The 13,009-nt window shown below is 44.4% G+C and overlaps 1 protein-coding gene across 1 annotated transcript in view; it reads right to left on the minus strand.

Annotated features, from left to right (window-relative positions):
• The window catches only part of LOC111959886 (raftlin-2-like), an 18,734-nt gene extending 15,655 nt beyond the window's left edge, over window positions 1-3,079 (minus strand). The window contains exon 1 of the mRNA XM_023981722.2: window positions 2,903-3,079. Coding sequence (XP_023837490.1) covers window positions 2,903-3,060 — 158 coding nt within the window. The 5' untranslated portion in view covers window positions 3,061-3,079. The remainder of the gene's footprint in view (window positions 1-2,902) is intronic.
• Window positions 3,080-13,009: the final 9,930 nt, after the last annotated feature.

The following is a 13,009-nucleotide window of genomic DNA, read 5'->3' on the forward strand; positions in this document are numbered from 1 at the left end:
CACTATTTCAGATTGCAGCTGCAATGTAGAACTGTGATTTATACCTGAAAAATGCACATTTTCCCAAAAAAACTATGCTATACCATAAATATGTTATCAGACTGTCATCTTATGAAGTTGTTTCTTGGTTAGTGGCTATATATATTTTTTTATTAGTCGAATTAGTGATAGCTACTGACGCAGGAAAAAGCTGTTGGGAGTAAAAATATCGTGTCCTTTGCTAACGTGGTTAGCTAATAGATTTACATATTGTGTCTTCCCTGTAAAACATTTTAAAAATCTGAAATGGTGGCTTTATTCACAAGACCTGTATCTTTCATCTGGTGTCTTAGACTTGTGATTTAATGATATTTAGATGCTACAAGTTACTTGTGACGCTATGCTAGCTATGCTACTCAGTGGGGTGGGGGGTGGGGGGTGCTACCGGATCAGGGTTGGTGACTCGTGAGAAGTTAACAACAAGAATACCTTTAAAATGATATAAAAAACATGTATGTTTGAGGAATTTTAATTATGAGATTTCTGTTGTTTGAATTTGGCGCCCTGCACTTTCTCTGGCTGTTGTCATATCGATCCCGGTAGCGGGATGCAGCCATAAGAAGTTTTAAACAGAATTCTGACCTCCCACTGACACGGCATTAAATATGCAGCTACATCTATCATTCACCTAAACTTAGCAAAACATGAAACGTCCTCTCACTGTCAACTGCGTTTATTTTCAGCAAACTTAACATGTGTAAATATTTGTATGAACATAACAAGATTCAACAACTGAGACATAAACCGAACAAGTTCAACAGACATGTGACTAACAGAAATGGAATAATGTGTCCCTGAACAAAGGGGGGGTCAAAATCAAAAGTAACAGTCAGTATCTGGTGAAGCCACCAGCTGCATTAAGTACTGCAGTACATCTCCTCCTCATGGACTGCACCAGATTTACCAGTTCTTGCTGTGAGATGTTACCCCACTCTTCCACCAAGGTACCTGCAAGTTCCTGGACATTTCTGGGGGGAATGGCCCTAGCCCTCACCCTCCGATCCAACAGGTCCCAGACGTGCTCAATGCGATTGATATCTGGGCTCTTCGCTGGCCATGGTAGAACACTGACATTGTTGTCTGGCAGGAAATCACGCATAGAACGAGCAGTATGGCTGGTGGCATTGTGATGCTGGAGGATCATGTCAGGATGAGCCTGCAGGAAGGGTACCACATGAGGGAGGAGGATGTCTTCCCTGTATCGCACAGCGTTGAGATTGCCTGCAATGACAACAAGCTCAGTCCGATGATGCTGTGGCACACCGCCCCAGACCATGACGGACCCTCCACCTCCAAATCGATCCCGCTCCAGTGTACAGGCCTCGGTGTAACGCTCATTCCTTCGGCGATAAACGCGAATCCGACCATCACCCCTGGTGAGACAAAACCACGACTCGTCAGTGAAGAGCACTTTTTGCCAGTCCTGTCTGATCCAGCGACGGTGGGTTTGTGCCCATAGGCAACAATGTTGCCGGTGATGTAAGGCAGGTCCTCACCAGACAACAGGCCTACAAGCCCTCGGTCCAGCTCTCTCATCCTATTGCGGACAGTCTGAGCACTGATGGAAGGATTGTGCGTTCCTGGTGTAACTCTGGCAGTTGTTGCCATCCTGTACCTGTTCCGCAGGTGTGATGTTCGGATGTACCGATCCTGTGCAGGTGTTGTTACCCATGGTCTGCCACTGCGAGGACGATCAGCTGTCCGTCCTGTCTTCCTGTAGCGCTGTCTTAGGCGTCTCACAGTACAGACATTGCAATTTATTGCCCTGGCCACATCTGCAGTCCTCATGCCTCCTTGCAGCATGCCTAAGGCACGTTCACGCAGATGAGCAGAGACCCTGGGCATCTTTCTTTTGGTGATTTTCAGAGTCAGTAGAAGGCCTCTTTAGTGTCCTAAGTTTTCATACATGTGACAATTGCCTACCGTCTGTAAGCTGTTAGTATCTCAACGACCGTTTCACAGGTGCATTTTCATTAATTGTTTATTGTTCATTGAACAAGCATGGGAAACAGTGTTTAAACCCTTTACAATGAAGATCTGTTACGTTATTTGGATTTTTACGAATTACCTTTTAAAGACAGGGTCCTGAAAAAGGGACATTTCTTTTTTTGCTGAGTTTATTTCCCAGGTTGGTTGGGTTAAGGCTGGGTGGCATGTTTCAATACTGAACTCAGATACATTATGGGTTGGGTGGGGGGTTAAGGCGTCAGCATGCTTCAGTTCAGCTGGCACCTAGCCCAACTCGTCGAGCTGAACAGAACAAAAGACCTTCGCTTGAAAAACGAGAAAAAAGCGGCAATAGTACCGTTTGTCCATTTTGAGACCCCGTAACCAGTATACGCTTCCTCAAAATAGTCTGAATTAAATAGGAGATAACTCAAGAAATCTGTCATACATTTTTGTGCTTTTGCCAAGATCTTAGTCACGCAATTTGACATCTAACTAAGATGTTTGGTGCAGTATTCCTCAATGAAATAATTTGCATGAAAATGAGTCGTTTATCACTGAATGACAACAGAATCCCTAATGTTGACCAATCACAGACGAAGGGGCGTAGACTTCAGCTCCGAACTTCAGCTTGTCTCCAGAAAAAAATGTGTGCCCCGAACAGCTGAAAAAACCCTCACCAAAGTCCAAAACAAACAAAAATATGTCACAAAATGTTTCCATAATATATGCACCAACTCTTCTGAACTGTTTAGTCTGGGAAGAGGATACCTTTAGGGGTTGTTGTGACGGCTTAGGCCTCGACTCAGATTTCAGGTCAGTGTGTGTTTTACCTCCCTAACAGTTCAAACTGATTCTAGAACTGGGGCCATATCTACCTGGAAAGGCAGCTCTTGCCTGTATATGTGTCTGGTACCTGGGTCGTGGGCGGGTGAGGATGGCTCGGTAGAGCAGGCTGAAGGGCAGGGATCGTGTGCGTCCAACAGAGAGGATGATGGGATGCAGGGTGGTGAGGACATAGCCCTGGATGTAGTAGGGCTGCAGGGCCTGTGGCAGCTCACACAGAGAGGACATATACTGCACAGTGGGGCGACTACCTGGAGAGGAAAGAGATGAACAGAAAGGATGACAAGTGGCAAGGAGAGGAGTAAAGAAGAAAGAGGAAAGAGAAAAGGAGGAACAGAGTAGGAGGAGGAAAGAGAAGGAGAGGAGGAAAGAGAAAGCGGAACAGAGAAGGAGAAACAGAGGAGGAGGAAAGAGGTCAATAAGAGAGTCAATAAAATGACAAGCAACAGAAACTAGAGGAATGAGGAGTAGAGGTTAGCAGCATGACATCCTTCTTCCTCTGTCTGAAGATTAACCCCAGGAGTCCCAGTTCCGAAATGACCTTACCACCAATCAGATCTTCTCCTATGTCCGTCTGTCTGTTTAATAATCTCTTTAGCAGACCTACTGCGTTCCCTAGTCACTCCCAGAGGAGACCAGTCTGGAGACTCTGGGCTGTCCAATAAGCATGCAGATGTTAATGGATAGAAGTTTACTGTATCAGACAGACACTTATGCAGAGCAACTGAAATCATGCTGCCAGCAGCTATGTTTCCATCCAATTTGCAAAAGATTTTCATGCAAATATTCTCAAATCTGCATAAAATATTAGCTTTTTCCAACCAGAGATGAATTTCCAGAAAACGGACTTTTTGCAAATAAAAGCCTGTGCGTGATGACATAGTGCACATAAAATAACTTTTGCCATAAAATTCCCAAGTTATTTCGGTTTCCATAGTATTTTCAACTCTTCTAATACTTTCGTCACAAAAACTGTTGCATTATAAAGCAAATGTGCACATGCGCTCTAGCCAACAGCTCGCAGATACAATGCGGGTAGGCTACCTACATTATGATGTTATTGTAATGACCTGACTAGATCATAAAGGAACAATTGTCCAGACAGAGGATTGAGTTTACGAATTTACGGTTTATTAACCCAACTTCACACAGGCTACTGTTTGGCCGTAGCCCACGCCAAATAAATGAAGGATACCCTATAAAACAACCGTGACCTTCTCTTGTGAAGACCAGACGTAAGAGAGAGAACAATGGCTAAACCTGGTCTTAACTTCCAATGCTCCARCCCCCTGCCCAACCCCCCTCCACGCCACTCCGCCAACCGCCACGATGCCCGGCATCAGAACATTCCAGGCATTCCCGTGATTGGCAGATAGCAGGTTGATTGGCATGTCGGACCCCGCGAACACTGGGTACTGGTAAGTACAACACAACCACCTACTAGCCTAACACATAACACACAGCTGTCTGTGCGGGTCGCTACATTATTATGGATAACAGCGATATTATTTGTATTTGTCAAACTGCAGCCAAGCAACAATCATCATGTCACCAGAATAAGACCCTTGATATTTATTGGAAAGGAGTATCAAGCACATTCATTACCCTGTGAAATTCATCATAATTGATTTAATCTGTAGCCTAATAAACTGCATGCTGTCCTGAGTCATAGTGCGAGGACCACACAACATACCATCGCGTGACTCCCAAGTTACCTTCGATAAGATGGTTATATAAATATTTGCGCATGAAGGCATTTCCACTGCCATTTCTTAATTTTACAAACACAAAAAGATCCCACCATGTCTTACAAACAAATTGTCTGTCGGTATTTAGAAATTTGTACCAGCATTTCATGTGTCTATCAGCCAGGTCGGGACTTTTTTAGCCCGGTAATTAATCCGCATGAAATGGTTGGATGGAAATGTGGTTAGTCTCACACTTCTACAACAAAACACTTCACCAACTTTTCTCAGCTTATGGTTCCAAAACAAGACACATTCCCAGCTCTTCCTCTTGCTATGCTGATCAGACAGAGACATCTGTTCCTCCAGTGCATTCCCTTCCACCGCTAACCCAAACAACTCTAACCCAGGGCAAGCCCCACCACCACGGAACCACCACACACACACTGTGCTATAAATACTGTATCTTACCAGCTCCTGCTCCAGCTGTGGTAGTGTGTTCAATGTGGTGGTGCTTCACTTACCGTTGAAGTCGGAAGTTTAAATACACTTAGGTTGGAGTCATTAAAACTTGTTGTTCAACCACTCCACAAATTTCTTGTTAACAAACTATAGTTTTGGCAAGTCGGTTAGGACATCTACTTTGTGCATGACACAAGTAATTTTTCCAACAATTGTTTGCAGACAGATTATTTCACTTAATCACAACTCCAGTGGGTCAGAAGTTTACATACACTAAGTTGACCATGCCTTTAAACAGCTTGGAAAATTCCAGAAGAGATGTCATGGCTTTAGAAGCTTCTGATAGCCTCAAATGATGTCAATTAGCCTAATTGACATCATTTGAGACAATTGGAAGTGTACCTGTGGATGTATTTCAAGGTCTACATTCAAACTCAGTGCCTCTTTACTTGACATCATGGGAATATCAAAAGAAATCAGCCAAGACCTCAGAAAAAAAATTGTAGACCTCCACAAGTTTGGTTCATCCTTGGAAGCAATTTCCAAATGCCTGAAGGTACCACGTTCATCTGTACAAACAATAGTACGCAAGTATAAATACCATGGGACCACGCAGCCGTCATACCGCTCAGGAAGGAGACGCGTTCTGTCTCCTAGAGACGAATGTACTTTGGTGCGAAAAGTGCAAATCAATCCCAGAACAACAGCAAAGAACCTTGTGAAGATGCTGGAGGAAACAGGTACAAAAGTATCTAAATCCATAGTAAAACGAGTCCTATATCGACATAACCTGAAAGGCCGCTCAGCAAGGAAGAAGCCACTGCCTCCGAAAGACCACCATAAAAAAGCCAGACTACGGTTTGCAACTGCACCTGGGGACAAGATTGTACTTTTTGGAGAAATGTCCCCTGGTCTGATGAAACAAAAAATAGAACTGTTTGGCCATAATGACCATCGTTATGTTTGGAGGAAAAAGGTGGATGCTTGCAAGCCAAAGAACCCTCCCAACCGTGAAGCACGGGGGTGGCAGCATCATGTTGTGGGGGTGCTTTGCTGCAGGAGGACTGGTGCACTTACAAAATAGATGGCATCATGAGTGAGGAAAATTATGTGGCTATATTGAAGCAACATCTCAAAACATCAGTCAGGAAGTTAAAGCTTGGTCGCAAATGGGTCTCCAAATGGACAATGACCCAAGCATACTTCCAAAGTTGTAGCAAAGTGGCTTAAGAGCAACAAAGTCAAGGATATTGGAGTGGCCATCACAAAGCCCTGACCTCCATCCCATAGAACATTGTGGGCAGAACTGAAAAAGCGGTGCGAGCAAGGAGGCCTGAAAACCTGACTCAGTTACACCAGCTTTCAGGAGAATGGGCCAAAATTCACCCCACTTATTGTGCGAAGCTTGTGGAAGACTACCTGAAACGTTTGACCCAAGTTTAAATTGTTTAAGGCAATGCTACCAAATACACTCAATTAGTACGTAAACTTCTGAACCACGGGAATGTATGAATAAATAAAAGCTGAAATAAATTCACTCTATTATTCTGACATTTCACATTCTAAAATAAAGTGGTGATCCTAACTGACCAAAATAGGGAATTTTACTAGGATTAAATGTCAGAAATTGTGAAAAACTGAGTTTAAAATGTACTTGGGCTAAGGTGTATGTAAACTTCCGACTTCAACGTACATTGTTTTTTTGAACAGCCATGTGTTGCTGATAAGTTAAGGCTGGCATGGTCAAGTCAAGTCAAGTTTATTTTATATAGCCCTTCGTACATCAGCTAATATCTCGAAGTGCTGTACAGAAACCAGCCTAAAACCCCAAACAGCAAGCAATGCAGGTGTAGAAGCACGGGTGGCTAGGAAAAACTCCCTAGAAAGGCCAAAACCTAGGAAGAAACCTAGAGGAACCAGGCTATGGGGGTGGCCAGTCCTCTTCTGGCTGTGCCGGGTGGAATAACAGAACTATGCCAAGATGTTCAAAATATTCATAAGTGACAAGCATGGTCAAATAATAATCATGAATAATTCAGGTGGCTTTTCATAGCCGATCATTAAGAGTTGAAAATAGCAGGTCTGGGACAGGTGCGGTTCCATAACCGCAGGCAGAACAGTTGAAAACTGGAATAGCAGCAAGGCCAGGTGGACTGGGGACAGCAAGGAGTCATCATGCCTGGTAGTCCGTACGTATGGTCCTAGGGCTCAGGTCCTCCGAGAGGAGAAAGAAAGAGAGAACGAGAGAATTAGAGAGAGCATACTTAAATTCACACAGGACACTGGATAAGTAGGAGAAGTACTCCAGGTATAACCAACTGACCCTAGCCCCCCGACACATAAAACTACTGCAGCATAAATACTGGAGGCTGAGACAGGAGGTCAGGAGACACTGTGGCCCCATCAGAAGAAACCCCGGACAGGGCCAAACAGGAAGGATATAACCCCACCCACTTTGCCAAAGACACAGCCCCCACACCACTAGAGGGATATCTTCAACCACCAACTTACAATCCTGAGACAAGGCCGAGTATAGCCCACAAAGATCTCCACCACAGCACAAACCCAGGGGGGGCGCCAACCCAGACAGGAAGATCACGTCAGTAACTCAACCCACTCAAGTGACGCACCCCTCCCGGGACGGCATGAAAGAGCACCAGTAAGCCAGTGACTCAGCCCCTGTAATATGGTTAGAGGCAGAGATACCCAGTGGAGAGAGGGGAACCGGCCAGGCAGAGACAGCAGGGCGGTTCGTTGCTCCAGGAGCCTTTCCGTTCACCTTCACAACTCCTGGGCCGACTACACTCAATCATATGACCTACTGAAGAGATAAGTCTTTCAGTAAAGACTTAAAGGTTGAGACCGAGTCTGCGTCTCTCACATGGGTAGGCAGACCGTTCCATAAAAATGGAGATCTATAGGAGAAAGCCCTGCCTCCCGCTGTTTGCTTAGAAATTCTAGGGACAATTAGGAGGCCTGCGTCTTGTGACCGTAGCGTACGTAAGGAATGTACGGCAGGACCAACTCGGAAGATAGTAGGAGCAAGCCCGTGAACGCTTTATAGGTTAACAGTAAAACCTTGAAATCAGCCCTTGCCTTAACAGGAAGCCAGTGTAGGGAAGCTAGCACTGGAGTAATATGATCAAATTTCTTGGTTCTAGTCAGGATTCTAGCAGCCGTATTTAGCACTAACTGAAGTTTATTTAGTGCTTTATCCGGGTAGCCGGAAAGTAGAGCATTGCAGTAGTCTAACCTAGAAGTAACAAATGCATGGATTAATTTTTCTGCATCATTTTTGGACAGAAAATTTCTGATTTTTGCAATGTTACGTAGATGGAAAAAAGCTGTCCTTGAAACAGTCTTGATATGTTCGTCAAAAGAGAGATCAGGGTCAAGAGTAACGCCGAGGTCCTTCACAGTTTTATTTGAGACGACTTACAACCATCAAGATTAATTGTCAGATTTAACAGAAGATCTCTTTGGTTCTTGGGACCTAGAACAAGCATCTCTGTTTTGTCCGAGTTTAAAAAGTAGAAGAGTTGCAGCATCCACTTCCTTATGTCTGACACACAGGCTTCTAGCGAGGGCAATTTTGGGGCTTCACCATGTTTCATTGAAATGTACAGCTGTGTGTCATCCGCATAGCAGTGAAAGTTTAACATTATGTTTTTCGAATAACATCCCCAAGAGGGTAATATATTAGTGAAAACAATAGTGGTCCTAAAACGGAACCTTGTGGAACACCGAAATGTACAGTTGATTTGTCAGAGGACAAACCATTCACAGAGACAAACTGATATCTTTCCGACAGGTAAGATCTAAACCAGGCCAGAACTTGTCCGTGTAGACCAATTTGGGTTTCCAGTCTCTCCAAAAGAATGTGGTGTCAAGGCAGCACTAAGTCTAGTAGACGAGGACAGACGCAGAGCCTCGGTCTGACGCCATTTTAAAGGTCATTTACCACCTTCACAAGTGCAGTCTCAGTGCTATGATGGGGTCTAAAACCAGACTGAAGCATTTCGTATACATTGTTTGTCTTCAGGAAGGCAGTGAGTTGCTACGGCAACCGCTTTTCAATTTTTTTGAGAGGAATGGAAGATTCGATATAGGCCGATAGTTTTTTATATTTTCCGGGTCAAGGTTTGGCTTTTTTAAGAGAGGCTTTATTACTGCCACTTTTAGTGAGTTTGGTACACATCCGGTGGATAGAGAGCCGTTTATTATGTTCAACATAGGAGGGCCAAGCACAMGAAGCAGCTCTTTCAGTAGTTTAGTWGGAATAGGATCCAGTATGCAGCTTGAAGGTTTAGAGGCCATGATTATTTTCATCATTGTGTCAAGAGATATAGTACTAAAACACTTAAGTGTCTCTCCCGATCCCAGGCCCTGGCAGAGCTGTGCAGATCCAGGACAGCTAAGCCCTGGAGGAATATGCAGATTTAAAGAGGAGTCCGTAATTTGCTTTCTAATGATCATGATTTTTTCCTCAAAGAAGTTCATGAATTTATTACAGCTGAAGTGAAAGCCATCCTCTCTTGGGGAATGCTGCTTTTTAGTTAGCTTTGCAACAGTATCAAAAATAAATTTTGGATTGTTCTTATTTTCCTCAATTAAGTTGGAAAAGTAGGATGATCGAGCAGCAGTGAGGGCTCTTCGGTACTGCACGGTACTGTCTTTCCAAGCTAGTCGGAAGACTTCCAGTTTGGTGTGGCGCCATTTCCGTTCCAATTTTCTGGAAGCTTGCTTCAAAGCTCGGGTATTTTCTGTATACCAGGGAGCTAGTTTCTTATGACAAATGTTTTTCGTTTTTAGGGGTGCAACTGCATCTAGGGTATTGCGCAAGGTTACATTGAGTTCCTCAGTTAGGTGGTTAACTGATTTTTGTCCTCTGACGTCCTTGGGTAGGCAGAAGGAGTCTGGAAGGGCGTCAAGGAATTTTTGTGTTGTCTGAGAATTTATAGCACGACTTTTGATGCTCCTTGGTTGGGGTCTGAGCAGATTATTTGTTGTGATTGCAAACGTAATAAAATGGTGGTCCGACAGTCCAGGATTTTGAGGAAAAACATTAAGATCTACAACATTTATTCCATGGGACAAAACTAGGTCCAGAGTATGACTGTGGCAGTGAGTAGGTGGTGCTTTGTTTTGATTGGTTTGCAGTGTTGTGGGGGAGTTGCATCGAGTTTGGTGTCTCTTGCATTGATACTTTAGCGTTGGTTGTTTGTGCTGCTGGATTGTTGTTTATGTGGTTTTTGTTTAGAAGTTGGTTCTTGTCTGTGTTGAGGGGGCGTTGTGTTGGTAATATGTGAGGTGTAATCTAGTGGAGTCTCTGGAGAGCTATAGCACCACCATCACTATACTTCCTGTGTCCACAAAGAGGGGCTGTTCACAGGGGCTGGCGCTGTGCCACACACACACAAGTTAACACAATCACAGTCAAGCATGCATGCAAGCGCACAAAAACACAACACCAAATCAGACGATCCATTCTTGGACATAAAAACACGCTCACATTCCAACAGACTGAACAAACACACAAAATTCACACACAAAACACTCTCACTCAAAACGCACACTCACACACTCCCACACAAACACCTCAGACTGAGATAAGAGCTTGTTACTGACATTTCTCCATGTGAATTTTGCAGGGCCTGGCTGAATTTGGCCATGGTTAAAACAGAAAGATCCTGGCAAGTCCAGATCACAGTGAAATCTCTAGACGAGTGGGTGGCCAGGGAAGCAGTGAAAGGGAAGCTTTTGACCTGGCAGTGTCTCTGTCATCTCACCGTGTGTGATGGGTCCCACCTGAGCTCTAGAGCAAGGAGAGTAACACACTTCGACCAATAGCTCCCTAGAGGAGCTCAATGCCGGGCTATTCATCTAGTCTCCAGTGTCACACACACACGTATGTCTCTCTGGCCGGGGCACTTTTGTCGCTCTCCATCTCCCTTCTTAAAGCCCCCTCACACCCGCTCCCGTCCCCACAGCTCACCCGTCACACACTGAGCCCTCTGTTCTCCCCATGTGTGTGAGAAAAAGCGTGGAGAGAAGAGGGGGAGCACAGGAGGGGGGAAGAGGGGGTGACTGAGGAAAGAAGGAGACAAGAAAATAGGGTGAAATGAGAGGGGGAAGGAGATTGACATACCAAGTGTGGTGCAAAAAATGGGGGGTTTACAGAAAGATTTTATGAGCCAGAAAGCTTGTCTGTGAAAGGGAGAGCTTGTGTCAAAGTGAGAAAGAGGGAGAAGAAAGCTGGCAAAAGTAGAAAAGAGAGTGAGAAAAGAAGGAATAAGGATAAACGGACACACCAACTGGCAAGTGTCTCACTGACATTTTCAACATGTCCCTGATTGAGTCTGTAATACCAACATGTTTCAAGCAGACCACCATAGTCCCTGTGCCCAAGAACACTGAGGTAACCTGCCTAAATGACTACAGACCTGTAGCACTCACGTCCGTAGCCGTGAAGTGCTTTGAAAGGCTGGTAATGGCTCACATTAACACCATTATCCCAGAAACCCTAGACCCACTCCAATTTGCATACCGCTCAAACAGATCGACAGATGATGCACTCTCACGTCCACCGGATGTGCTACCTGTCCCAGACCTGCTGTTTTCAACTCTCTAGAGACCGCAGGAGCGGTAGAGATACTCTTAATGATCGGCTATGATAAGCCAACTGACATTTACTCCTGAGGTGCTGACTTGCTACACCCTCGATAACTTCTGTGATTATTATTATTTGACCATGCTGGTCATTTATGAACATTTGAACATCTTGGCCATGTTCTGTTATAATCTCCACCCGGCACAGCAGAAGAGGACCCTCATAGCCTGGTTCCTCTCTAGGTTTCTTCCTAGGTTTTGGCCTTTCTAGGGAGTTTTTCCTAGCCACCGTGCTTCTACACCTGCATTGCTTGCTGTTGGGGTTTTAGGCTGGGTTTCTGTACAGCACTTTGAGATATCAGCTGATGTAAGAAGGGCTTTATAAATACATTTGATTTGATGATCCAGATGAAAGGGTTCAGAGTTTGCGGTAGGAATCCGGGGATATGGAGAGAAAAATAGGTCCGGTATGCTCTGGTTTGAAACACGTTGTACGAACTGGCGAGAGCTTTCCGAGCTAAAGGTTAGCCGACTGATAGCTGATAGCTGGTAGCTAGTTAGCTAGCTAGCTTCAGTTGAGGTAATCCAGTTCGGAGGTAAATAGAAATACTTTAGAAGAAAAAAAACAGACATGACAAAAACAAAGATGTCTGACTGCTAAGCCATCTTGTACATGATGTTGACTGGTTCACACTGATCATACTCTGATCCAAATCAATGCACTCCTGATTACAACATCTGCCTCGTTAGAAGGAGCCTCCAGGAAAGTAATGACTTTTGTCCTGTAATATCTTAACATAGACCTGGTGAATCTGTATGTCTTCTGATTTCATTGCAGTCATAGGCACAAAAAATGGAAACATTGATTAAGAAGGTGCATATGGTTATTGTTTTGTAGTATATTGGGAGCTCTTGGTAAGACTTTGCTTTCACTTGACTCTCAACAATGAAAACATGAAAGCATGTCACAGAGACCTTCTTGATGGAGCGGAAGGTTATTATCCTTCTACAAGCACTTTGTCAGAATTAACAGATGGAAGGAAAGAAAGAAAGGATGTTGCCAAACGGAGGTAATAAGAGGAGGAAAGCTAAGAAAAAACGACACAAATTCTTGAACAGAAAATGTATATCCCTTTGTCTGGAAACTGTCGGAAAGATGTCTAACCAGACACTGAGCATGACCGACCAGAACAACAGGAAACTGTCAGAAAGACGGCTAACCAGACACTGAACTGGACCGACCAGAACGACAGGAAACTGTCAGAAAGATGGCTAACCAGACACTGACATGACCGACCAGAACGACAGGAAACTGTCAGAAAGACGGCTAAACAGACACTGAACTGGACCGACCGAACGACAGGAAACTGTCAGAAAGATGGCTAAACAGACACTGAGCTGGACCGACCAGAACGACAGAA

Source organism: Salvelinus sp. IW2-2015, linkage group LG36 (genome assembly GCF_002910315.2).
Source record: "Salvelinus sp. IW2-2015 linkage group LG36, ASM291031v2, whole genome shotgun sequence".
In the NCBI taxonomy this organism is placed as follows: domain Eukaryota; kingdom Metazoa; phylum Chordata; class Actinopteri; order Salmoniformes; family Salmonidae; genus Salvelinus; species Salvelinus sp. IW2-2015.